Source organism: Stegostoma tigrinum, chromosome 44 (assembly GCF_030684315.1).
Source record: "Stegostoma tigrinum isolate sSteTig4 chromosome 44, sSteTig4.hap1, whole genome shotgun sequence".
In the NCBI taxonomy this organism is placed as follows: domain Eukaryota; kingdom Metazoa; phylum Chordata; class Chondrichthyes; order Orectolobiformes; family Stegostomatidae; genus Stegostoma; species Stegostoma tigrinum.
In genome coordinates, this window is record NC_081397.1 from 13036380 (window position 1) to 13064171 (window position 27792).

General features: G+C 46.6%; 1 protein-coding gene across 1 annotated transcript; it reads left to right on the plus strand.

The window, feature by feature from the left end:
- Positions 1-27132, plus strand: LOC132207144 (Fc receptor-like protein 3). The gene is made up of 13 exons (XM_059642319.1): positions 1-75; positions 3084-3199; positions 5690-5719; positions 11060-11320; positions 13239-13520; positions 14300-14572; positions 15242-15526; positions 22545-22847; positions 23657-23758; positions 24644-24674; positions 25218-25291; positions 26735-26794; positions 27065-27132. The coding sequence occupies exons 2-13, from the start codon at positions 3145-3147 to the stop codon at positions 27130-27132; spliced, it is 1824 nt and encodes a 607-aa protein (XP_059498302.1). The 5' UTR covers positions 1-75; positions 3084-3144.
- The last annotated feature ends 660 nt before the right edge of the window (positions 27133-27792 follow it).

A 27792-nucleotide genomic window follows, 5' to 3' on the forward strand; every position in this document is an offset into this window, starting at 1 on the left:
ATCTGCAGTACTGTACCGTGTTGCTCAACTATCCTCATAGAAGGATGTTAATGCGTTGGAAACAGTTTAGAGAAGGTTTGTCACACTTAGACCAGTTATTTCTGTGTTTATAACCTGTAACATTAACTCTGTCTTATTCCTCTGTCTGTCTCCATGGATGCTGCCAGATCTGCTGAGTTTCTCCAGAACTTTCTGTTTTTGTTAGATCTCCAGCATTCCCCATAGTTTTTGTGTTTATGAATACTGTGATTCAGATCATTGTATTCCTGGTCCTGTCCCAGCACTCATCGTCTGAACATTTCTTTTTGTTTTAAAAACTCTGTGATGTCAAAACCAGACGGTCAGTGGCGCGGTGTGGATGTGCTGAACACTGGAAATATCAGTTCAACGCTTTTAGACGGTGTGTCCAAAAGTTGTCTACATGCAAACTGGCGATGCTGCTGCATTCCTTTCTGATTCAGGAGTGTCAGCCTGAGGATTGGGCGGGGGGTGGGGGAACAAAAACAAGAAACAGATGTGATGGGAGAGGCGGGAACAGAGTTAATGTTACAGTTTCTAAAGGCAGAACGCGCTGGAGAAACTTGGGCAGAAGAGAGAGAAAGAGAAACAAAGTTAACTTTTGAGTGCAGCGAACTCTCCGAACCGAGAGGGGTGGGAAAAGTCGGGGTTTTAATAGTTTGGACAGAGGAGGGGGGAGTGGAACAGATCAGTGATGGTGCAGGACAAAGGTGTTAACTGTGGCAAAAGGGGACTCGACATAACGGGGGCATGTTAAGGCCGGGGCGATGCAGAGGAATTGTGTCTTGGTGGGCTGCGAAATTTGCTTTGCTTTCACTTTCTCCAGTGATACCGACTTCAGCCACAAATGTTGCAGGTTGAACAGCAGAAAGAGACGTGACGATATATCATTGTCACGCCAGCTACAGAAATCTGTACAACCTCTGCACTGGCCGCTGAACTCTGCTGAAGCGCAGCTTGCAAACACCTTGCAGGGCTGATATGGGCTTCCTCCTCGCGGGTGGCGGGGCGGGGGGTGGGGGGAGGTGTTGAGAGTGTCTGGGTGCCACGTCTTGGGGAGGTTTCCTGTCTCTCAGTCTCGAAGCTGGCGGTCAGACAGATGCTGGCTGCATTTTCTCTCCAATCTCAGAAGCAGCGAGGACTCCGGGCATGGGGACTGGCCGAGGGACGCATTCACGCTGTGCTTAGACCTGCTTCGAATACGAAATTCCCAGCGAACAGGGAACAGACTGATTCCGGACAGCGACATGAACTGGAGTCGCAGAGTCATGTATCACGCGGAACGAGGTCCTTCGGCCCAACTTGTCCATCGCGACCAGGTTTCCTAATGGCCCACGTCTGTTTCTCTCCCCACAGATGCTGCTCGACCTGCTGCGTTTCTCCAGTGATTTTTGTATTTCCTTTCCAAGGGGAGCGCTGCTCTCCCAGAGTCAGCGCCAGTTTTGTGGTTCAAATTGGTACAAATTGGTCACGTTTCTCAGTCCAGATTCTGCTTGTTCTCTGACAGACCAGGGTTGAGGAAAACTTGCATCCACACTGGGGATGGGAATTAGGATTTGTGGTTGCGATCTGTGGGGGTAGAATCGTCCCATGCTTTATTATGGTGGAGCATCGAACAGTACAACACAGGAACAGGCCTTTCGGCCCACATTGTCCGTGCCGACCCATGATGCCATTCTAGACTATCAGTGTGAGGTGATTCATTTTGGACCAATGGCAGATAGATGAGGGTGTTTTCTAGGTGGAATGAAGTGAAATACAATGAATGTTCAAAGAGCCTGTTGGAGTGGACTGGGTGCATATATCGTTACAATGTCACAAACAGGTTCAGAAAATAACCAAGAGCTGATGGAATGAGACAAAGATAAAGGCAAAGAACAGGAACCCACCAAGACTGCACCAACACATGATGCCTTTCTAACCTGAAACCCCTTTTCCTCCAGGCTGTCCCTATCCCTGTATTCCCAGCCTGGTCATGTATCTGTCAAGGTGCCTGTTAAATGAAGCTGTTGTATCTGCCTCAACCATCACCTCTGGCAGGGCATTACAGACACTTACCACCCTCTGTGTAAAAAAGAAAACTGCCTCTCACATCTCCTTTAAACTCTCCCCCTTTTACCTGAAACCTGTGTCTGTTAGAAATGGACATTAATTCCCTGGGAAGAAAAATCTCCGACTGTCCATTCTATCTGTGGTTGCTCCTCATCCTTCAACTTCCAAGTGAAAACAGATTGAGTTTGTCCAATCTCTCCTCTTGGTTAATGTCGTGGTGAAGTGTTTCTATACCTGCTTCAAATCATTCACATCCCCCTGGTAGTGTGGCTACCAGAACTGTCCACGATATTCCAAATGGGGACTGACTCATGTTCAATACAGCTTGTCTTTATATCGAGAGGACAGGAGTACAAGGACTCAGGAAATAACGCTGCAGTTGTACAAAACCCTGTTTAGACCCCACTTGGAGCAGTTCTGAGAACCACACTTTAGGAAGGATAGATTGGCCTTGGAGAGAGTACAATGTTCATTTACAAGCACGATACCTGGGCTTTAGGGGCTAAGTTATGAGTAGATTTTACACAAATGAGGCCGGTTTTCTCCAGAATTTAGAAGGTCAAAGGTGACCTGATCAAACATGTTGACAGGAAAAGACAAGGTGGGTAAAGATAAACTATTTCCACTGTTCAGCGATTCTAGAAATGGGGAGGACATTGTCTGAGAATTAGAACCAGACTGTTCAGGAGAGACATTGGGAAGTACTTCTGCACACGAAGGGTGGGAGAGGTTTGGAAATCCCTCCAACAAATGGCATTGGATGCTGGGTCAGTTGTTAGTTTTCAGTCTGAGTGGGATCAATATTTGTTCAGCAACACTATGCAGGGGATAGGGCCAAAGGCCCGGAAATGGAGCTCGGCCGCAGATCAGCCATTGCATGGTGGAACAGGCTGGAAGGGCTGAATGGTCTGTTCCTGTACCTTTGAATGGAACAATTTCGTTGGAAGTGCTCAAAAAGTTTGGAGAGAGCAGCCTCCTTTTGCCGTTTCTAAACTTATTGTCTTCTGTTCCAGGTAAATGTGTGAGAGAGAAGGCACCAATGTAGCAGGCACCAGGTCACACTGAATTGGGCTGATGTCCTGCAAAACCACATCAGGAATGTTGCAGGTCTCTGTACCTCTGATTCTCTGTAAGTATGTGTTACAGGGGAACCTTGTTCCTGACATACCCGTGCTGTTCTCTGGTTACATGAGGTTAAATTCTGCAGCAGAAAACACCCAACACTTCCTTCTCAGTTGCCAGAAAGTGAGGGAAAATTACCCTGGCCAACATAAAAATGAAACTTGGCAGACAAAAGGACGGAAAAATAGTTGGGAGTCTGTATTACAGCATTTCGCGAGAGAGTGAGAGAGAGAGAGAGAGAGAAAGGAAAGATGAGCGTTTCAGGTTACTGTCCTTTGATTCCAAAATAATATTATGCAATCTTCTCAGAAAAGGATGCAAGTTATGCACACACGTGCACTCGGATCTGAAAATGTTGATTTGTGGATGGATCAGTATAATTTTATTATCTGCAAAGGGAAACACAGTCTCCAACAATATAGGGGGGAGATATCGAACTGATCAGAGAATGAAAATACCATCTCTTTTCATCAGTATGAGGAGACTTACCAGGATGTTGCTTTGGTGGCTGGAGAGTTTCAGTGATGAAGAGAGATTGGACAGACTGGGTTTGTTTTCCTCAGAGTGGAGGAGTTTGAAAAAGGGTGCCATGATTAACATACAAAATGAAAAGGGGCATTCATAGGGTAGACAGAAGTAACTTCTCCCTGACGAGAGAGGGATCAAGACCAGTGTGGGGACCTAGATTGATGTTAAGGGGCAGAAGGTTTAGAGGGGATGTGAGTAAAATCTTTTTTAACCGAGAGATCATAAAACCGTAAGACATAGGAGCAGAAATTAGGCCATTTGGACCATCAAGTCTGCTCTGCCAGTCAATCATGGCTGATAACTTCCTCAACCCCTTCTCCTGCTTTCTCCCCATATCCCTTGATCCCCCTGATAATCAAGAACCTATCTGTCTCAATATGAAATAAACTCAATAACCCGGCCTCCACAGCCTTCTGTGGCAGTGAATTCCATAGATTCACCACTCTCTGGCTGAGGATGTTTGTCCTTATCTCCCTTATAAAGGGCCTTCCTTTTCCTCTAAGGCTGTGCCCTTGCATCCTAGTCTCTCTTACCAATGGAAACATCTTCCCAACATCCACTCTGTCCAGGCTGTTCAGTATTCTGAAAGCTTCAATTAGACGTCCCCTCATCCTTCTAAACTCCAATGAGTATAGTCACAAAGTCCTGAAGCCTTCCTCATATGTTAAGCTGCGCATTCCCAGGACCATTCTCATGAGCCTGCTCTGAAGCTGATCTAGGGCCAGTCCATCCTTCCTGAGATTTGGGGCCCAAAAATGCGCACAATACTCCAAGTGTGGCCTTATAAAGTTTCAGTAGTTCATCCCTGCTTTTATATTCATGTCCTCGCAAAATAAAAGCCAACATTGTATTTGCCTTCCTGAGTACTGACTCAAGCTGCAAGTTTACCTTGAGAGAATCCTGGACTAGAACTCCCAAGTCTCCTTACACTTCAGACTTCTGAATTTTCTCCCCATTTAGAAAATAGTCCATGCTTTCATTCTTCTTACCAAAGTGCATTCCCTTCCACTTGTCCATATTGTACTCCATCTGCTAGTTCTTTGCCCATGTTCCTAACCTGTCCAAATTGTTCTGCAGCTTTGCCATCTCCTCATCACTACCTGTCCTTCCACCTATCTTTGTATCATCTGCAAACTTAGCCAGAATGCCCACAGTAGCTTTATCTAGATAATTAATGTACAAAATGAAAATTTGTGGCTCCCACATTGACCTTTGCGGAACACCACTTGTCACCAGCTGCCATCCTGAAGAAGACCCCATTAACCCCACTCTCTGCTTTCTGCCAGACGGCCAATTATCTATTCATGCCAGCACCATGCCTCTAACACCATGGGCCCTTATCTTACTTAGCAGCCTCCTGTGTGGCACATTACCAAAGTCCTTCTTGAAGTCCAGGTAGCTAACATCCATTGGTTCTCCTTGGTCTACCCTGTTCATTACTTGCTCAAAGAATTACAGCAGATTTTGTCAGGCATGAACTCCCATTCCTGAAACCATGCTGACTTTGCCCTATTTTACCATACAATACCAAATATTCAGAAATCTCATCCTTTACAATGGGCTCCAAAGTCTTCCCAAATGCACTTTATTGTTTAAAAACCTAGAAATATGGAGTCCTTTGCTTGTTTATGAAGAATGGCATGGTGACTGGGAACCGAAAGAGAGAGAAAATAGGAGGGGAAGATGCGGGGATAAATAAAAGACGAAGGGTACAAAGCACAAGTTGAAGGGGGATTGAAACAAGGGCGAGAAACCAATGGTGCCACCATGCACTTCATGTCAATTCCTATTTCTGCCTCCACTTCAATGAGATTTAACAGTTACCGGTGCCCATTGAGTTACCGAAAGGGCATATGCTGTTTCTCTGCTGCTTCCGCACTCATTGCTTTGACATTGTCTTTACTTTGCCATTTCCAGGACACTGTCACAAATAATGACATTTGCATTTCAATTCCCTTCTGTTTTCCAGTGAGTCTCGCTCTCTGTGGGAACACCCAAGGTAGGAGGGAACTGCTGATTTCTTGAATAATTGTTTGGAAATTTGAAGTCTTGCTGGACAATCTTTTACGCGACCTTTTCCAAAACATGCTTCAAATGGGACTTGATCCCAGTCCTTCAGGTCCGGAGTTAGAGATGCTCTCTCAAAGATTGGGCACCAGAATCATTTTCAACTCTTTTCCTGTGTGGATACACCACCAGTTTCAATGAGGATCAGTGACCAGTTTCATTGACTTGGTCACATTGGACAGAGTCCATTCAGTAAATCTGCACAACGTTTAACTCCACCACAATACTTCAAATGGGTGTGAGACTTAAAACAGGTTGTTTTGGAAGAAGAAATCAAATTTGTGATTATTTTGGAAAGTAGAACAAAAGAACGAAGTATTATTTAATTGGAGAGAAACTGCAGAAAGCTCCAATGCAAAAGGACTGGTAGCAGGGGGAATGGGCTTGTGCATGAAACTGAGAAAGCTCGCACATGGGGAAGCACATAATCAAGAAGGGCTTATGGAATATTGACCATTATTTCAAGGGGGCTGGGGTATAAGAGTAGGGATGTCTTCTTGCAACTGTGCAGGTGCTGATGAAATCATAACTGGTGCACTGTGATCAGTTTTGCTCCCGTTAAGCAAACATTTCATTTCATTGGAGGCAATTCAGAGAGGGTTCATTTGGGCTGGACCTTGGTATGGAAAGATTGTCTCAGGAGAAAAGACTAAAAATGTTGGGACTATACTCACTGGAATTCAGAAGAACGAGAGGTGGTGTCACTGAAACATATAGAGGTTTGGCAGTGTCAATGCCAAGAGGATGTTGCCCCATCATGGGAGAGTATAGGAGCAGAGGATACAGTCTCAAAATAATGAGGCACCAATTGGAGACTAAGATAGTCTCAGAGATATACAGCACAGAAACAGGCCCTTCCAGCGACATTGACCAAATGTGGACTTGCCTAATAACAGCTCCATCCAACTATCGCTCTCTGATACTGTTGCCTAATAATGGCATAATTTGCACTCCCCCAATTTATTAACTTCCCTCAATGTCCTGGTTTATCCTTGTTCATAGCTATCTTAAAACATAAGCACCTGTGATCACTGTTTCCAAAAGGCACTCCAACTGAATGGCCTCTCACCTGGCCAGGCTCATTAGCCAATACAAGATCCAATATGGACCCTCTTCTAGTGCAGTTTTAGACATTAAGACATTGGAGCAGGAGTTAGGCCATTAGCCCATTGAAACTGCTCCACTATTCAATCATGGCTGATAAGTTTCTCAACTCCTTTCTCTTGCCTTCTGTACATAACCTTTGATCCCCTTGACAATCAAGAATCTATCTCTCTCTGGCCTGGCCTCCACAGCCTTCTGTAGCAATGAATTCCATAGATTCATCACTCTCTGGCTGAAGAAATTTCTCCTCTTTCTTTACTCCAAGGTTGTGCCCTCAGGTCCTCGTCTGGTCCTGCCAATGGAAACATATTTCCAATGTTCACTCTAGCCAGGCCTTTCAGTATTTTGTAAGTTTCAGTTTGATACCCAGTTATCCTTCAAAACGCCATTGATAAATATTTAGAGTCCACAAACATTCCTCATATGTTAAGCCTTTCATTCCTGGGTCATTCTCGTGAACCTCCTCTGGACCCACTTCAGGGCCAGTGTATCTTTCCTGACATATGGGGCCCAAAATTTCTCACAGTAATCCCAATGTGGATTGAGAAGACCCTTTTATAGCTTCAAAATTACATCTCTGCTTTAATGTTCCAGTCCTCACAAAATAAATGCCAACATTTCATTTGCCTTCCTAACCACCAACTCAACCTGCAAGTTTACCTTAGGAAAATCTGGACTAGGATTCCCAAGTCCCTCTGCACTTCAGATTTCTGAATTTTCTCCCCGTCTAGAAAAATAGTCTATACTTTTATTCTTCCTACCAAAGTGAATGATCCCATACTTGCCCAGATTGTATTTCATCTACAGATCCTTTGCCCACTGTCCTGACCTGTCTAAATCCTTTTGCAGCCTCCCCACCTCCTCAGTACTACCTGTGGCCCCACCTATCTTTGTATCATCGCGAAACTTAGCCAGAATGCCCTTAGTTCCTTCATTTAGGTCATTGTTTCATAAATTGAAGACCTTGTGACTGACCCTTGTAGATCTTGACTTGTCACTGGCTACCATCCAAGTAGGACCCTTTTATCACCGCTCTCTCTCCTTCCTGCCAGGCAGCCAATCTTCTATTCATGCTGGTACCTTGCCTCCAACACCATAGGCCCTTATCTTCCTCAGCAACTTTTTGTGCAGCACCTTGCCAAAGGCCTTCTGCCAGTCTAGGTCGGTAACATCTATTGCCTCTCCTTGGTCTAACCTGTCTGTTACTGCCACAAAAAATTCTAACAGATTTGCCAGGTAACCATGCTGGCTGTGTCCTATTTTACCATGTACTTCCAAGTATTCAGAAATGTAATTCTTCACAATACGCTCAAAATCTTACCAATGGCCGAGGTCAGGCCAATCAGCCTGTAATTTCCCACCTTTTGCCTTACTCCCTTCTTAAACTGAGGTTACACTCGTGATTTTCCAGTCCTCTGGCTCCGTCCCTGTCTCCAGTGATTCCTGAAAGACCACAACTAACACCTCTACTATCTCTTCAGCTATCTCACTCAGAACTGTGGGGTGTAGTCCATCTGGTCCAGGTGATTTATCCACCTTCAGTCCATTCAGTTTTTCTTGCACCTTCTCCTTGGTGAGGGCCACCATACTCATCTCTGCCCTCCCACTGACTCTCTTGAATTTTTGGATGTTGATTGTGACTTGCACCTTGAAGACTGATGCAAAGTGTTTATTCAGTTCTTCAGCCATTTCTTTGTTCCCCATTACTACTGATTGACCATCATTTTCCAGCAGACCAAAGCCCATTTTTGCCTCTCTTTAGCCATTTATATGTTGAAAGAAACTCTTGCAATCTTCCTTTATATTGCTGGTTCCCTTGCCTATTTCTTGTATTGGATGTAACTAAGTACAAAACAATAAGGGAAACAATGTTTCATTAGTTAGCAATTACAGACCTTCATAGAAGAAGTAGGGAAATAAAGAAATAAGGTACTAGTTAATATTGAAGTATTTCTTAATATAAACTAGAAAAATAAAGGAATCAAGTGAAAACTTCAGCAGTTTTTAATGAGTGCTTGCTGGACCCTAGTCTCCTCTGTGCAGCTCGCTCTCTGAGGGAACTCAGCTGCCCAGCCTCATGGCTGCCGCTGCAAATGCCCAGGAACCCTCCTCACTGCTTGTTCTTCCCACATCGGGCTGTGATACCATCGCAGCCGCTGCTGCTGCCTCTGATCTCCTGCTGCCCGTGGAACATGCCCAGGCAGAAGCTGCTGGCAGTTCTCGTCACTGGGTAGGCAGGTCTAGGCCCGAAACACCAGCTTTCTTGCTCCTAAGATGCTGCTTGGCCTGCTGTGTTCATCCAGCTCCACACCATATTATGTGGCATTGGGGCCTGCTTTCTCCACCAGCTATCTCGGACGTTGGGTTTGAGAGATTGCTATGGGCTGCTGAATGCCTCCCACCCCGGGCTGGGAAGCCACCACACCGAGCTGAGAGAAAGCCTCGCTGTGTCCACGCTGAGACCAGGAGAAGAAAACAGAAAAAAAAACACAAAGACAGAAAAGAGGAAAATGAAAAAAGAGAATGAAATGGTCAGAGCGGATGGGCCCTGGCTGAAATGCTCGGCTCGGTCGCCATCTTGAAGTGGGTTCGTAAAAGAAGGAGAGACTTTAAAATTGTAATGTGTGCTGACCAAGGAGGAATTGTTCTTGGTCCAAAAATAGAAAGTATTTCACTTACACATGAAACTGGTGGGTATTATCACTGTGTGCTATATAGTGCATGGTCAAAAGCGAAATTGTTGAAGATGTCATCACTGCTAAGTGAACTTCGAATTTCATTTACATAGAAAGGCCCATGGAAGTGGAGTGTACAGTATTCAAGAAACAAACAACAGAACAGTGTAGGAACAGGCCCTTAAGCCCAAAAGGCTGTGCCAACACATGATGCCTTACTGAGCTGAACCCTTTCCCTCAAAGCTGTCCATATCCCTCTATTCCTTGACTGGCCATGTACCTGTAAAGATGCCTCTTAAATGCTGCTGTTGTATCCACCTCCACCACCTCCTCTGGCAGTGCATTGAAGGCACTTACCGACCTTTGTGTAAAAAGAACTTGCCTCTCACACCTCCTTTAAACTTTTCCCCCATTACCTAGAACGTACATCGCTTGTAGAATCGACAGGCTGAATTACCCCATTCTGATCCTACATCTTCTGGACCTTCAGTACAGGTTTGTTCCCCTGACCTGAGGAGGAGCCATAAGACCATAAGTAACAGGAACAGTATTATGCCATTTGGCCATCGATTCCTCTCCACCTTTCAACATGATCATGACCTCATGACCTCATTCTGATCCTACATCTTATAATCTTCAGGTCTTATGTCACTGAAAGGTGGAGGGGACTCAATGGTCAAATGCCATCCTTGCGCTCCTGTTTCTTGTGGTCATAGAATGATAAAATCCCGACATTGCGGAAGGAGGCCTTTCAGCCCATCAAGCCCACACTGACCCTCTGAAGTGCAACTACCCAGACCCAGGGCCATCCCATCTCTAACCCTGTATTTCCCATGGCTAATCCACCTGAGCCGGTACACCCTTGGACGCATTATGAGCAATTTGCCAGGGCCAATCTATCTAATCTGCACATCTTTGGACTGTGGGAGGAAACTGGAGCACCTCAAGGAAACTCTCACACAAAGGGAGAGCGTGCAATCTCCACGCAGTCACCCAACGGTGGAATCGATCCTGTGTTGCTAGGGCTATGCAGCATCAGTGCGAGCCACTGAGCCTCCCTGATGCCCTGTTTTATGGATCATCCTCAGGTCAGGAGAGCAAATCGATCTTCAACACTCCATCTAAGTTGCAAAAAGATTGACAGTAGTTGTCTGAGATAACAAAGTGTGGAGCTGGATGAACACAGAAGGCCAAGCAGCATCTGAGGAGCACAAAACGTGACATTTCAGGCCTCGACCCTTCATCAGCTTTTGTGCTGCTAAGGTGCTGCTGAGCCTGCTGTGTTCATCCAGCTCCACACTTTGTTATCTCGGATTCTCCAGCATCTGCAGTTCCCATTATCTCTGACAGGAGTTGTCTGGGCTGGATTGTATAAAATATTGGGAATAGTTTGGCAGGACTGATGCTTGAAAATCCATTTTGGAAACAATGTGATAACGAATGTTGTAGGAGCAGTTGCCAGTGTAATGATGTGACTTTGCTTTCGATCTTAGCTGGACGAGTGGCTTTCTATGTTGTCCCAGTTTCACCTTTGGAAGGAGAGACACTGGAACTGAATTGTCAGTGCCAATACTATTATTGGTGGACAAAGCAGGACTTTACCTTTTATAGAAATGGAAAGAAGATCCATTCAATGAAGTCTACAACAGATGAATTTTCATATCGCATTAAAGTAAAAAGCACCGATGACAGTGGATTGTACAGTTGCAAAATTGATGGGTCAGAATCACAACATGTTCACGTTCAAGTTCAAGGTACGTACCTGATATTCCATTCTGTGGTAGGCAATGTGCGTATTTCTCTTGATTTTTAATTTAAACACTGGAGGTATTCTAAGTCACAAAGTACAGCAGAATCTCTTTATTCCATCCTGCCTGTACTGCCAAAGTGACACGAGTTCTTTTGTCCCCAGCACAAGGCCTCCACAACCTTGAATGTTCTGACACGTGAAGTGCTCATCCAAGTATTGTTTAAGTATTTGGGAGTTTCCCACCTCAACGACCCTCCCAGGCAGTGCATTCCACATTCCCACCATCCTCTGGGTATTACAAGCCTCAAGTTTCCCTCTAAATCTAGTGCCTTTCAATTTAAAAGGTTGTCCTGCCTTGTTATTGGCCGTTTGAATAAGGAGAAATCCTGCTTCTTCCTCCCTCTGTTTATGCCCCTCATCATCTTACACACCCCAATCAGGTCCCCCCTCAGCCTTCTCTTCTTTAAAGAAAACAGCCCGAGTTTACCCAGTCTCTCTTCATCGCCGAAATGCTCCAGCCCAGGCAACGTACTGGGCAATCTCCTCTGCAACTCTTCCAGTGCAATCACATCCTTTCTGCGGTGATCCAGACTGCCACACAGTGCTCCAGCTGTTGCCTCACCAAAGTCCTATTCAGCTCCAACATCACCTCCCCACTTTTATAATCTATGCCTTCACTGACAAAGGCTAATGTCCCATATGCCTTCTTAATGGCCCTGTTAACCCAAGCTGCCTTTAATGGTTTGTGAGCAATGGCAAAGGTAGTAAAGTCACTGTGGTCCCACTGTCCCATTAGTGAGGGAGGGGAGTGGGAGGTGGTTTAACCTGAGGGTCACCACACCTCAGGCAAGGGGAGAGTCTGAGATGGAGATTCCATTGTGGTCACTCCAGCCAGTGTGGGATTTGAACCACACACTGTTGGAATCATTGTGGATCACAGACCAGCTAACCAGCCAACTGAGCTACCCAACACTCAGCAATGGAATCTTCTCTCATCCTTCTAAACTCTGACCAACCTGCTCAGTCTCCCCTCGTTAGACAAGCCTTTGTCTCTGTGTAGCTGAGAAAGTTGCAATCTGTCGATGTGACCCATGTCAATCATTGTGATCCATCATCACTAAATAGGGTCATACAATCACACAGCACAGAAACGTGCCCTTTATCCTAACTCACCCACGCTGACCAGGTTTCCCAAAGTGAACTTGTATCATTTGCCTGTGTTTGGCCCATATCCCTCGAAACATTTCCAATCGTGTATCCATCCAAATGTCTTTAAATGTTGTAATTGTCCTCACCTCCACCACTTCCTCTGGCAGTTCCTTCCATGCATGTACCTCCCGCTCTGTGAGAAAGTTACCCCTCAGGTCCCTTTTAAATCTTTCCCCTGTTTGGATTGCCCTCACGTGGGAATTTGATTATTTACCTTATCTATGCCCCTCATGATTTTATACACCTCAAAGGTGACCCATCTGCTTCCAATGCTTCAGCTGATGCACCCTCTCCCGATAGCTCAATTCCCTTGTTGTTTTCTGGAATCCTGGGATGGGAGCAAGGCAAATGTTTATCCTCCTCATGTCTTTAAATAACTTTGTCCTATGGTCTTTCTCTACCTCTGTGTCAATATGAGGTATTTGAACTGGAAAGGCTTGGAGGGCAACAGACCAAATGGTTGTGAATGGAAGATTAGCTTAGGAAACTGGGTCAGCATGGACGAGTTGGGCAGAAGGGCCTGATTCTATGTTTTTTTTATGGCTTTGAGACAGAATTTCATATTTGGAAAGCAAAAGAAGGATAATGTTTTGCACTGTCCCCTGACATTTGTCACTAAATGCTCACCTTCTTTGCCCCTCATCACTGCTGTACCTTTCGGTCTGTGACTGTAACAGTTGATAGATGAGCCCCGACTGTGTGTTACATTCCAGAACGCTTTGCCAAGCCCGTACTGAGGATGGAGCCGGCGGCTGAAGTATTTGAGGGGCTCCGGGTCACGCTGACGTGCATTGCTCAGGCAGCGCGGCGCTCCATCTGGCTTCACTACACATTTTACAGAGATGGCAGCGCCCTGGACACAGCGCCGGATGCTGGCGGTGTGTACACGATCAACACAGCGGCTGCAAACGTTTCTGGGAATTACGCCTGTGAAGCGATCGAGACAAATTCTGATCTGAGGAAGAGGAGCGACAATGTTCACATTTCTGTTAAAGGTAAGTATCTGTCATTATTGCAGAGTCTCCAGCACAATTTAAAGGCCTTTCGGCCCATTGAGTCAGAAACAGCCACCTCACTATTCTCTAATCCCCATTTCCCCAGCACTTGGCCCCAGAGCTTTGGCATCATGAGGGACCATTTAAACACTTCTTCAATGTGATGAGGGTTTCTGTCTCTCCCACCCTTACAGGCAGTGAGTTCCACATTCTGTGAGTGAAAGTGTTTTTCCTCACAACGCCTCTAAACTTCCTGCCCCTTATCTTTAATGTCTATGCCCACTGCCTGGGCCATTGGTCCCTCTACCAAAGGGAAAACAAGTTTCTTCCTGTATTCTCGACCTATGCTCTTCATCATTTTATACCTCTCAATAATGTCTCCCTGTCTCAATCTCCTCCGATGTAAGGAGAACAATCCTAGTCTGTTCAATCTCTCTCCATCACTGAAACTCTCCATCCCCCAAGGCAGCCTCCTGATAAATCTCCCTCTGCACCCTCTCCCAGTGCTAACACATCCCTCCAACAATGTGGAGAATGGGTGAACCAGACACAACGCTCTCACTGTGGTTGCACGTTTTCATTCCAAACGTGTTGTGGTCATCACCAAATCTGAGCTTCACCTGACATGAGGCTAACCGCCTTCATTGACCTTGAAGGAGGTTAGGAGTCTCCCGTGCTGACTCTGTCTCAGGATTTTCTTGCTCTCATTCTAATCACTGAGCTTTCCCAAGCTCAGACACTTGACAGCTCAAACGGAAACATGTCCTTTTGCTTTCCAGAGGCATTCGCTGTCCCTAAGCTGACCGTGTATCCTGAGGGACAGCTAGTTGATGGTCAATGGTTTAAGCTGATGTGCTCGGTTGAAGAGAATCTCTCCGAAGCTTCCTTGCGGTACGGCTTTTACAGAAATGGGATCCCTATCCAGTCTCCGTCTGACCACAGCAATTCCATCTCTGAGCCAGCTCGTCCGGCCGACTCGGGTACTTACCATTGCGAAGTTACGGGCAGTAAGGTGCGGAAACGCAGTAATCAGCTCCATTTGTCCATCAGGCGTGAGTACCGTTTATTATTGTTCCTTTCTTTAAACTGTGAAGGATTCAAAGTAGAGACAGATTATCATCATTCCCCACATCCACAGCCATATATTAGAGCTGTAGAGACAAACAGCACAGGGTAATGAGTCACCCATTTAGGATTGATATGTGGAGAAATGTTTTCACCTCGAGAGTGCGAAGCCTGTGGGATTCACTTCCCCAGAAAATTATGGAAATTATTATATGGGAGTTGGCCATTTGGCCCTTCCAGCCTGTTCTGTCCGCGCAATGGGATCATGGATGATCACCTGACACAGTTCACTGCCCCCCACTGTCCCCTTGGCCCATGTGAACTCTATCCAACTCCTTCCTGAACAGCAAGCAATGTTCTCAGCCCAAACACATTCTGTGACAAAGAATTCCACAGGATTTCCACTCTCCCAGTGAAGACATTTGCCCCCATCTCAGTCCTACCCTGTCTCCTTTAGACAATGAGCCCACAGCCTGAAACATCCCTCTGTACAATTAGGGATGGGCAATAAATGCTGGATTACCCAGTGACACACATCCAAAGACTGAACATACAAAAATGGATATGAGAATGGATGTGATTGTGATTAATTTCTTAGTTGAGTTTGCAATTAACTCTGCCAAGCAAAGGGACCTAACATTTGTTTATATTTGCAGGAATTCCAGTGTCAAAGCCAGAACTAGTAATTCAATCAGGAAAGGAGCTAATCGAAGGAGATATGGCATCCTTAATCTGTTCAGTCTCCAATGGCTCTCTGCCGATTTATTACCAATTCTACAAGGGCTCAAGTGTGGAGCTGTACTGGGAGCTTTCCAACAGTACTAAGCTTGTTTACAACATTGAAACCATCAGCAGAAAAGACAAAGGGATTTACCATTGCTCGGTGAGAAATGAGGTGACAGGCCCTTTGCACAGTGAAGACATAGAGATCACAGTGATAGGTGAGTTCAGAAGGACTCTCTCCTAAAGAGTAACTGATCCATCGGCTCAGGGACCACTGCTGATGAGATCTCTCAAAACTAGTGTATTGTCATTGAAGACGTCACTTTGGATTAAAGTGACACAGCCTTGGATATTAGAGTCATAGAGGTATCCAATATGGAACAGGCCCTTCAGCCGAACTTGTCCACGCCGAACAAGTTTCCCAAAAAGTCCCATTTGCCTGCATTTGGCAATTTCTTTTGAATGTTGTCATTGCCTCTACCATTTCCTCTCGCAGCTCATTCCATATGTGCACCACCCTCTGTGTGAAAATGTTTCCCCTCACATACCTTTCCTATCTCAGCTTATCCAGTGCCCTTTAGATTTAGCCCCCACTACCCTGGGGAGAAGTCCTCGGCTTTATCACCTTACATATTCCCCTCAGGATTTTATAAACCTCTCTGAAGTCACCCCTCAGCCTCCAATGTGTCAGAAATAAAACCCCCAGCCTATCCAGCCTCTCGTTATATTTCAAACTTTCTAGTCTCGGTGACATCCTTCTAAAGGTTTTTGGCACCATTCCCTGCTTCAGAACAACTTTCCTGTAGCAGGGTGAACAGAATTGTACACAGTACAATTACCAAGAACATCCTAAGATTCAATGCCTCCCATCGTTCTTCCAAACTCCAGCCAATATAGTTTTCTCCTCGCCCATGATAGCTTCTACACCATCTGATGCTCGATCATTCTTGTTGCTGTCATATCTATTCCAGCTCGTACAGAGCTATATCACCCACACTGCTTCCCTCCCTGTCATTTCCAAAAATCATGCACCCCCTGAATATTTGGTTAGATATTTTGCTGGAGAACCAACACCTGCCCCATCTCTTCTGATCTTCTGTCCAAAATATAAAGGTGTGTTATGTTAATGAGCAAAGTGTTGATTTTGGGCAGAATACCAGGCATTTAGAGTGTGAAGGGAGGTGATTGGTCAAGTGTTGATGATTGTCAGGGTGGGGTTTGGGCTTGGTATTTTTCAGGGTGTATTTTTAAAATCACAATTTGGAGAGACATTGTCAGAAGACTGCATTTCTGAGAAGAGACTGACTTACACGACCTATTTAGAAGGTAGTTCGAAGTAATTCTCCTCACTTTTGTTTCGGAATCACACAGAGTTCCATGCTGGGTAAGGATGGCTGGTTTCCTTCTCCCAACAACAGCATTTTGTCTCTGTTCAGCATGATTTCATGAGCCATTCAGTTTCACCATTACTGAGACAGTAGGAACTGCCGATGCTGGAGAATCTGAGATAACACCATTTTATTTCAGTTTCACCATTACTGAGCTTGCTTCTCACTTCCCGATTCTAAAAATGAACTGAACTTAAATTATATACAACAAACAGTGTGCAATCTTTGGTGAACGATGACAGGCAGGCCTACTCCATTGGGAGTTATGCATTCACATGTGGGACATGGGCAATGCAGTCCCCGTCCCACATTGCCCCGCTTTGAGAAGGTGGTGGTGAGTTGCCTTGTTGAATCACTGCATCCATGTGCTGTCAGTTGACCCACATTGCCCTTCGGGTGAGAATTTGAAATGTGGAGCTGGCTTAAGGAACAGATATTGCATGTCCTTGACAGGTATGTCCCTGTCAGGCAGGGAGGAAGCGATAAGGGAAGGGAACTGTGGTTTAATAAAGAAATTGTATCTCTTGGTAAGCGGAAGAGGGAGGCTTATGTGACAATGAGATGAGATGGTTCAAATGAGGCGATGGAGAGTTACAGATTAGCTAGGAAGGATTTAAAGAGACAGTTAAGAAGAGCAACGGGGGGACATGAGCAGACATTGCTGGATAAAATAAAGGAGAACCCTAAAGTTTTGTATAAGTATGTGAGGAATAAGAGGATGACTAGGTTAGGAATAGGGCCAGTCAAAGACAGAAGTGGGAAGTTGTGTATGGACCCTGTGAAGACTGGAGTGGTGCTAAATGATTATTTCTCATCTGTTTTCACTGAGGAACAGGAGAATATTGTAGAACAGATGATTGAGTTACGGGCTACTAGAATTGAAAGGATTAAGGTGAGTAAGGAGGAGGTGTTATCAATTCTAGAAGGTGTGAACATTGATAAATCCCCTGGGCTAGATGGAATTTTTCCAAAGATTGCCTGGGACGCTAGGGAGGAGGTGGCGCAGCCTTTGGCCTTGACCTTTGAGTCCTCATTGTCGACAGGTTTAGTGCCAGAGGACTGGAGGGTTGCAAATGTTGTGCCCTTGTTCGAGAAGGGCAGTAGGGATGACCCAGACAATTATAGACCTGTGAGCCTTAGGTCTGTTGTAGGAAAAATTTTGGAAAGGATGATAAGAGATAGGATTTATAATAATCTAGCAAACAACAATTTGATTGGAGAGAGTCAACATGGATTCGTCAAGGGCAGGTCGTGTCTCACAAACCTCGTTGAGTTTTTTGAGAAGGTTACCAAGCATATGGATGAAGTTAGGGCAGTTGATGTGGTGTACATGGACTTCAGTAAAGCCTTTGATAAGGTTCCACATGATAGGCTATTGGAGAAAATACAGAGGCACGGGATTGAGGGAGAATTAGCAATTTGGATTAGAAACTGGCTTTCTGTAAGAAGGCAACGAGTGGTGGTTGATGGAAAATATTCAGCCTGGAGTCCGATTACTAGTGGTGTGCTTCAAGGATCTGTTTTGGGACCACTGCTGTTTGTCATTTTACTAAATGACTTGAATGCAGGCATAGGTGGATGGATTCGTAAGTTCGCAGATGACACTAAAGTCAGTGGAGTGGTGGACAGTTTGGAAGAATGTTGCAAGTTGCAGGGAGACTTGGATAAACTGCAGAATTGGGCCGAAAGGTCGCAAATGGAGTATAATACGGATAAATGTGAGGTGATTCACTTTGGGAGGAATAATAGGAAGGCAGAATACCATGTCAATGGAAGGATTCTTGGTAGTGTGGATTTGCAGAGGGATTTTGGTGTCCATGTAGATAGATCCCTGAAAGTTGCCACCCAGGTTTATAGTGCTGTTCAAAAGGCTTACGGTGTTTTAGGTTTTATTGGTAGAGGGACTGAGTTCCAAAGCCGTGATGTCATGCTGCAACTGTACAAAACGCTAGTGTGGTCTCATTTGGAATATTGCGTGCAGTTCCGGTCACCCCATTATAGGAAGGATGTGGAAGCATTGGAAAAGGTGCAGGGGAGATTTACCAGGATGTTGCCTGGTCTGGAGCGCAGGCCTTATGAAGAAAGGCTGAGGGACTTGGGTCTGTTCTCATTGGAGAGAAGGAGGCTAAGAGGAGATTTACTAGAGACATACAAGATGATCAGAGGATTAGATAGGGTGGACAGTGAGAGTCTTTTTCCGTGGATGATGACTTCAGCTTGTACAAGGGGGCATAGCTACAAATTGAGGGGTGACAGATATAAGACAGATATCAGAGACAGGCTTTTTACACAGAGAGTGGTAAGGACGTGGAGCACCCTGCCTGCGAATGTAGTGAACTCAGCCACATTAGGGGCATTTAAACAGTCCTTAGATAAGCATAAGGATAATGATGGGATAGCGTATCAGAGATAATGGGAACTGCAGATGCTGGAGAATCCAAGATAATAAAATGTGAGGCTGGATGAACACAGCAGGCCCAGCAACATCTCAGGAGCACAAAAGCTGACGTTTCGGGCCTAGACCCTTCATCAGAGAGGGGGATGGAGTGAGGGTTCTGGAACAAATAGGGAGAGAGGGGGAGGCGGACCGAAGATGGAGAGAAAAGAAGATAGATGGGGAGGAGAGTATAGGTGGGGAGGTAGGGAGGGGATAGGTCAGTCCAGGGAAGACGGACAGGTCAAGGAGGTGGGATGAGGTTAGTAGGTAGGAGATGGAGGTGCGGCTTGGGGTGGGAGGTAGGGATGGGTGAGAGGAAGAACAGGTTAGGGAGGCAGAGACAGATTGGACTGGTTTTGGGATGCAGTGGGTGGAGGGGAAGAGCTGGGCTGGTTGTGTGGTGCAGTGGGGGTAGGGGACGAACTGGGCTGGTTTTGGGATGCGGTGGGGGAAGGGGAGATTTTGAAGCTGGTGAAGTCCACATTGATACCATTGGGCTGCAGGGTTCCCAAGCGGAATTTGAGTTGCTGTTCCTGCAACCTTTGGGTGGCATCATTGTGGCACTGCAGGAGGCCCATGATGGACATGTCATCTAAAGAATGGGAGGAGTGGAAATGGTTTGCGACTGGGAGGTGCAGTTGTTTGTTGCGAACTGAGCGGAGGTTTCTGCAAAGTGGTCCCCAAGCCTCCGCTTGGTTTCCCCAATGTAGAGGAAGCCACACCGGGTACAGTGGATGCAGTATACCACATTGGCAGATGTGCAGGTGAACCTCTGCTTAATGTGGAATGTCATCTTGGGGCCTGGGGTAGGGGTGAGGGAGGAGGTGTGGGGGCAAGTGTAGCATTTCCTGCGGTTGCAGGGGAAGGTGCCGGGTGTGGTGGGGTTGGAAGACAGTGTGGAGCGAACAAGGGAGTCACGGAGAGAGTGGTCTCCCCGGAAAGCAGACAAGGGTGGGGATGGAAAAATGTCTTGGGTGGTGGGGTCGGATTGCAGATGGCGGAAGTGTCGGAGGATGATGCGTTGTATCCGGAGTTTGGTGGGGTGGTGTGTGAGAACGAGGGGGATCCTCTTTGGGCGGTTGTGGCGGGGACGGGGTGTGAGGGATGTGTTGCGGATGTATACCCGGTGTGGCTTCCTCTACATTGGGGAAACCAAGTGGAGGCTTGTGGACCATTTTGCAGAACACCTCCGCTCAGTTCGCAACAAACAACTGCACCTCCCAGTCGCAAACCATTTCCACTCCCCCTCCCATTCTTCAGATGACATGTCCATCATGGGCCTCCTGCAGTGCCACAATGATGCCACCCAAAGGTTGCAGGAACAGCAACTCATATTCCGCTTGGGAACCCTGCAGCCCAATGGTATCAATGTGGACTTCACCAGCTTCAAAATCTCCCCCTCCCCCACTGCATCCCTAAACCAGCCCAGTTCGTCTCCTCCCTCCACTGCACCACACAACCAGCCCAGCTCTTCCCCTCCCCCCACTGCATCCCAAAACCAGTCCAACCTGTCTCTGCCTCCCTAATCTGTTCTTCCTCTCACCCATCCCTCCCTCCCACCCCAAGCCGCACCTCCATCTCCTACCTACTAACCTCATCCCACCTCCTTGACCTGTCTGTCTTCCCTGGACTGACTTATCCCCTCCCTACCTCCCCACCTATACTCTCCTCCCCACCTATCTTCTTTTCTCTCTATCTTCCGCCCGCCACCCCCCTCTCTCCCTATTTATTCCAGAACCCTCACCCCATTCCCCTCTCTGATGAAGGGTCTAGGCCCGAAACGTCAGCTTTTGTGCTCCTGAGATGCTGCTGGGCCTGCTGTGTTCATCCAGCCTCACATTTTATTATCTATTGATGGGATAGTGTTGGGGGGTGGGCTTAGATTAGTTCACAAGCCGGCGCAACATCGAGGGCTGAATGGGCCTGTTCTGTGCTGTATTGTTCTCTGTTCTATATTCTATTATGGCCCGGTAACACTGAAGAAACGTCCGATATGTTTCCATTTCAAGATGCTGAGTGGCTCACAGGGGAATTTGTACTCGTGTTCCCGTATATCTGCTGCTCTTGTCCTTCTGGATGGAAGTGGCTGTGGAGTTGCAATATGCTGCTGAGAATCTTTGGTGAATTTCAGTGTGTAGATGGTACACACTGCTGCAACTGTGTGTCAGTGATGCAGGGATTAGATGTTTGGGGATGTGGCAATCAAGTGGGAGTAGCTTTTTCGATGGATGGTGTTGAGCTTCTCAAGAGTTGTTGGAGCTGCCTCCAACCAGGCAAGTAGGGAGTATTCCATCACACTACTGACTTGTGTAATGTCGATGTTGGGCAGGAATTGGTGTGTCAGGAGGTGAATTGCTCACTGCCGGATTCCGAACCTCTGACCTGCTCCTATAGTCACAGTATTTATTTGGGTAGTCTGATTTAGTTTCTGGCCAATGATAAACTCGAGGACGTTGATAGTGGGGAATTCAGTGATGGTCAGACCATTGAATGTCAAGGGCAATGGTTAGATTCTGGAGTACTGTGTACATTTCTGGCCATCTTACTGCAGGAAGGGTGTGATAGCACTGGAGGGGGTACAGAAGAGGGGGTACAGAACCAGGTTGTTTCCTGGGTTGGAACAAGTGAGCTGTAAGGAGAGAGTAGATAGGCTGGGATGGTTTCCTTTAGAGCAGGGAAGGCTGCAGAGGGTCATGAATGAGGTGCATCAGATTATGAGGGGGGTGGACAGGGTGAATGGAGAGCATCTGTTCCCCTTGGTTGAGAGGTCAGTCATGAAGGGGCACAGATTTAGTGTAAGGGACAGGAGATTCTGAGGGGATTTGACAGAAAAAAATCTTTTTCACTCCGAGGTTCATGCAAAAGGGACGAGAGTGGCGAGCAGAAACCTAAAATAAACGTTTAAAATATATTTGGAGGAGCACTTGTCACACCATAACATTTCAGGATATGGGGCCAGGGTGGGAAATTGGAATTAGCGCACCTTTAGGGATAGTTATTGTCAGTGCAGACGCAATGGGCCGAAGGGCCTGTTCCACGCTGTATGACGCAATGGTCACATTCCCCAAGGGCGTTGGCCGTGTGAGGGCATTCAGTGATGGTAGCGCCATTAACATCACGGGCTCAATGGTTAGATTCTCTGTTAATGGTAACCCCCAGGATGTTAATACTGAGGGAAGCAGTAACGGCAACGCCACTGAACATCGGGGGCGCGATGGTTAGATTTTCTTTCTCTCAATGATAATCTCCAAAATGTTGATAATTGGGGAGAATTGAAGCTCTCCATTAGATTTTAAATCCATCAAACTGCTTCACTCCCTTTTAAATTATTTGCATTAAACTGGTCCCCACTGACAGCCTCAATCGATGGGCGAACTCCATGGTTTTGAACTCTGTGTGTTTTCTCCTCAGTTCCTGTCTCAGATGCTGTGCTGATACCCCGCACCAACGGGACTGAGATACAGCCCGGGGACCGCCTTGTTCTCCGGTGCCTGGTGAGGGAAGGCACTGAGCCCCAGTTCATTTGGTACCGAGACAACGTGCCGCTAAGGAACGGCAGTGCGAGCTCCCATGTGACTGCCGATGGTGGTGAGCTGGTTATTCATTCATTCCGGAGAGACAGTGTCGGGAGGTATCACTGTGCAGCGATCAACACAGGAACCGACGGCACCATTTTTAACGTGACCAGCGACTATATCGAATTCACGCTGCGAGGTAACAGTGACAGTCAGATCAGACACAGACAGAGCACAGGGAAAGGCCATTCGCTCCATCCAGTGCGTGCCAGTCAGAAACAATTAACCATCTCAGTTAGGAAGGTGACGTGAGGTTATTAATCCAGCTGCCTGGGTCATTTTCCCGGGATCCCAGTTCAAATCCCGCTCATACCCGATGGTAGAATTTGAGCGCAATAAAAATCTGGAAGTGTAAGTCTTATGGGGAGGGGCGTGCAGAGGAGATTCACCAGGACGTTGCCCTGGGGTGGTGCATTTCAGCGATGAAGAGATGCTCAGTGAGCTCAGGCTGTTTTCTTTGGAGCAGGGAATGCTGAGGGGGAACTGATAGAGGTGTGTCAGTCTGTGTGGCACAGGGACTGCTGTGTGGGGGTGAGGAAGCAGCTGCTCCCCTGGGTGGAAGTGTAAATAACAAGGGCAGCATCATTTGAAAGTGAAAGGCAGGAGGTTGAGAGGGGGTTTGAGGATTGTCTCACCCACAGGGCTGTGGGGGCTCGGAGGGTAGTTGAGGTGGGAAACCTCGCAGCCTTTAAAGAGAACTTGAATGAAACTCGACGTGTCATAACATTCCAGGCTGTAGGCGGCCGAGTGCAGGAAAGTGGGTTCAGTGCAGGGAGCTCAATGGGCTCAATTCTTCCGTGTTTTCCATCCCCCCGTGGGTGGCAGGGAGTTACGTACCTGCAGGGGTTGGTCACTCTGATGCTGATCGTGTGCCTCACACAGGGCTGATGCGGTAACACTTCCCGCTGAGTTTGTTAACGTGAGCCGGATGTTGTTGTTGGATTTCAGCTCGGAGTTATTCCACGGAGATCGCGGCCTCGCTCGTCCCAGTTCTGCTGTTCGCCGGCCTGATCGCGTCGGCGTGGTTCATCCACCGGAGGGGGCACACAGGTCTGTAACTTCCCACGGGGATCGGGTTTGTTCCCCGGGGCATGGCATTGCCGTCCCCGCCCCAGTGTAACCTTTGCAGCTGGACAGGGTGGGGGTGGGGGTGGGGGACCCGGGGAAGGAGTTGTTTGGTCAGGAACTGGGGTAGACCGTGTTCCCGACAGTAGAAGGGAGAGCACTCACAAAGTTAGCCTCCTGGTTCGGGTAAATGTGACCAATACTGCCACTCTGTGTTACCTCAGAGAAGAGGAGAGGCATAAGATCGTATGAATCAGGAACAGGAGGAGGCCATTCAGCCCCCTCAAGTCCTTGCTCCACTAATCCTAACCCTAATTTAAACTCAAACCTACCTCTGAACTAAATCTTAGTCCGAAACTGAGCTCTAATACTCATTCTAATTTTGGCTCTCAGCCAAATGCTAACTAAAACTAATACACCAACCCAAACCTTAAGCCTAGCCCTAGACTGAATGCTGACCCTCACCGTAACCCTCGCCTTAACCCAATGCTAATCCTGAACTGAACCTTAATGCTGAAACAACCTTAACCCTAACCCTGACCCAAACCATACCCAAAAACCTAACCATGACCCTAATCCTAATCCAAATCCTAACACTAACCTTAAACTGAATGCTAACCCTCACCATAAAACAATCCTTAACCTCATGCTGACCCGAACTCTGGCCTTGGCCCTCACTCAGACACTAACCCAAACCCTCACCCGATCCCTGTCACAACTGGTTAATGTGCATTCAGATGGGTTTGATAATTCTCATCTATTGATGTGTTTGCTCTCTGCTTATGACTGAGAAAGGGCTTTGCAGCTCCTGTCTGTAACAGCACAAAGCTACTGTCCAATACGCTAAGAATGTTATCTCTCTACCTGCAGGCAATTCCTCACCTGTGTCACAGCCCAAGAGGTAAGCGGATGAAACTGCACATTTTATATTTGCCATTGTTTATCCTGATTCCCCTTAATCAGGGAGCGACAACGAGCAGAAGAACTGAGAGAGGGAGCTTGGGTATTGCCTTATCCTTTTAATATGAGCCTGACAAACCAGGAAACAATACTCCTGGAAAGTCCCAGGTGGCTTTTATTCATTCACAGGGGTGTGGGTGTCACTGGCAGGGCCAATATTTATTGCCCATCCTTGATTGCCCCAGAGGGCAGTTTTGTTAACCAGCTTCTGGAGTCACAAAACGGCCAGACCAGGTAAGGATGGCAGATTCCCTTCACTAAACGACATAAGTGAAAAGCGATGGGGAATTGGGAAGCTCCTTGAGGGTGAGAAAGCTCCATGTTTGGATGGAAACCAGGGACGTGGGACCAAGCAATAACAGGGTTTAACTGGGCTTTGTAATTTCCATGCTAGCTTTGCTGTTTTATTGAATCTGAGCGTGGTGTTGAAAGCGTTGTGTTTGAAATGACAACTTCCTTCCCTTCCCCTTTCTACTGGAAATAGATCCCAAGCTTCTGGTGAAGCGGCAGCAGCCAGCAACCTGGAGTATGCAGTAATCGGAGCAGCACACAATGCTGGTGAGTGCCATTGAATCGGTGTGGTTATAGAGCCCCACACAGTGACGGTGCACCATAACATGGTAGGAATTCTGGTCAAACGTCCGAGCTGTCAGCTGGGCTAGAATGGGGTGGTTTTCCTTGGAGCTGTGGAGGCTGAAGGGGAGGACAGCAGCCAGGAAACAGTACTAGGCCATTCAGCCCTCCTATCCTGTTCTGCCAGACATTATGATTATAGCTAACCATCTAATTCAGTCCCTGTTTCTGAGAGAAATGAGGAGGCCATTCAGCCTTCCCATTGGCCGGCCCATTGGGTAGTGTCACAGCTGACCATCGAACTCAATCCCCGGTTCCCAGCTTTCTCCCCCGGACACTTCAATCCCTTTCACCCTCAAAGATGCCAACTCCTCCTTCTTTGAGGTTTATAAAATGATAAGGGGCAGACATACGGGAGACAGGAAGAAACCCTTCCCCCTTCTTGAAGGACTCAACGACCGGGGGGTTGGGGACATGGATTGAAGGTAAGGGGCAGGAGGCTTAGAGGGGGATGTGAATGAAAATGTTTTCATCCAGTCAGTGATGGGGAATTTGGAACTCACTGCCTGTCAGGGTGGGAGAGGCAGACTATCTCATCACATTGAAGAAAGATTGAGATGTGCACTTGTGATGCCAAGGCTATGGAGGCAGGTGCTGGGGAAATGTGATTAGAGAATAGGGAGGTGGTTGCTTTTGGCCAGCACAGACCTGATGGGCTGATGGGTCTACTGCTGGGCTATAAACCCCTATCTTTAACCAGTGTCTTTTACAGACGGCCGTTGCTGTTAATACCTTGTGACTGGACCTCCTTCAGGGTGTTTTGCCTGACACACCATGCTTATTTTATCGGAAGTAATGTCGGAAACTGAGGGCGCAGTACTCTGGTATTGAGAAATCCAACTGATGTTGGTTACAATGAGTGATGTGTACAAAGGCTTGGCTCCTCAGAGACACAAGTGCTCCATGCAAGTGATAATGAAGGGAAGCAAGCTTCCTGTACAGCAGTATTTATAGTGGTTGTAGTGAACTTAATGATCACCAAGGATATTATCTGTATGCATATTTATTTATCTATGCATCTTCTTATCTAAATAAGGCTATAGGACCTAACATATAGGAGAAGAATTAGGCCATTCTGTCCATCAAGTCAGCTGTGCCACTTGACCAAAGCTGATATGTTTGTCAATCTCATTTCCCTTCCTTCTCCCATCACCCTTGATTCCCCTTATTAATCAAGAACTATCTATCTCTATCTTAAAACATCCATCTGTCTATCCATCCATCAGTCGATTAAATTTGTCCATCCAGCTCTTAAATTTATTATCTATCCATGAATCTGTGCATTGATGTTGCATGTGTCATTTAGCCCATAAAAGCGCTGCTCTCTGATTGATGTGTGTTTTTCATGTGCACTTTATTTCTTTGTAGAAAACACCGCTGCGGATATAGTTTATTCAGTGGTCACCACCAAAAAGAGAACAGAGTCTGGTAAATATTTTGTTTGTTTAATGCTATGTTTAAGAGAGAGACAGAGGATCATTGCAGCTCCAACAATATCATGATCCCAGTTACTGTGGAAATGCCTGTGTGTGGCCAGTTCCAAATAGAGTAATACCACAGTGCTTGTAGTGACAGGAGAGTGAGGGAACAGAGGGTCTACCAAAAGAAACATCCAGATTTGTGAATGAATGGACAGTAAACCAGCCAATCAGAAACAAGCCCCGATCTGATCTGCTGTGACCCTTTGTTCCCCTGCAGATAGGGTCAAGGATTTGGAGATGATTTATATGTTGTCAGTGACTCAGAACAGACACACAGAGCAATGAGAAAGGGTTAACAGGGACTGCCAATGCTGGAGTCTGAGGTAACAAGGTGTGGAGCTGGATGAACACAGCAGGCCAGGCAGCATCAGAGGAGCAGTAAAGCCGATGTTTCAGAAAATGAAGAAGAGTCCAGACCTGAAATGTCCGCTTTCCTGCTCCTCTGACCCTGCCTGGCCTGCTGTGCTCATCCAGCACCACATCTGGTTATTCCAATCAGAAGGGGTATGGTCTAGTTATATTATCACTTCACTGTTAATCCAAAGACCCCAGCTAATGTCCTGGGGACCTGGGTTCGAATCCTCCCACAGAATTTGAATTCAATAAATATCTGGAATTCAGAGTTTAATGACCATGAAATTGTTGGGGAAAAGCCCAATGAATTTACTAATGCTTTTTAGGGAAGGAAGCTGCAATCCTTACCTGGTCAGGCCGACATGTGACTCCAGACCCACAGCAATGGAGACAGTTAGGGGTGGGCAATAAATGCTGCCCTGGCCAGTGACACCTTGTGAATGAATGAAATAAAAATATATCGCTGTGTGTGTTGGTGACTGTGATATGATGGCGGTCGCTTCCCAATTACTGTTTTGTACATGTAGAAACATTCTGTGCGTGACGCAAGCAGTGGGACATGCATTTTACACTTAACTGAGGCAGACGTAG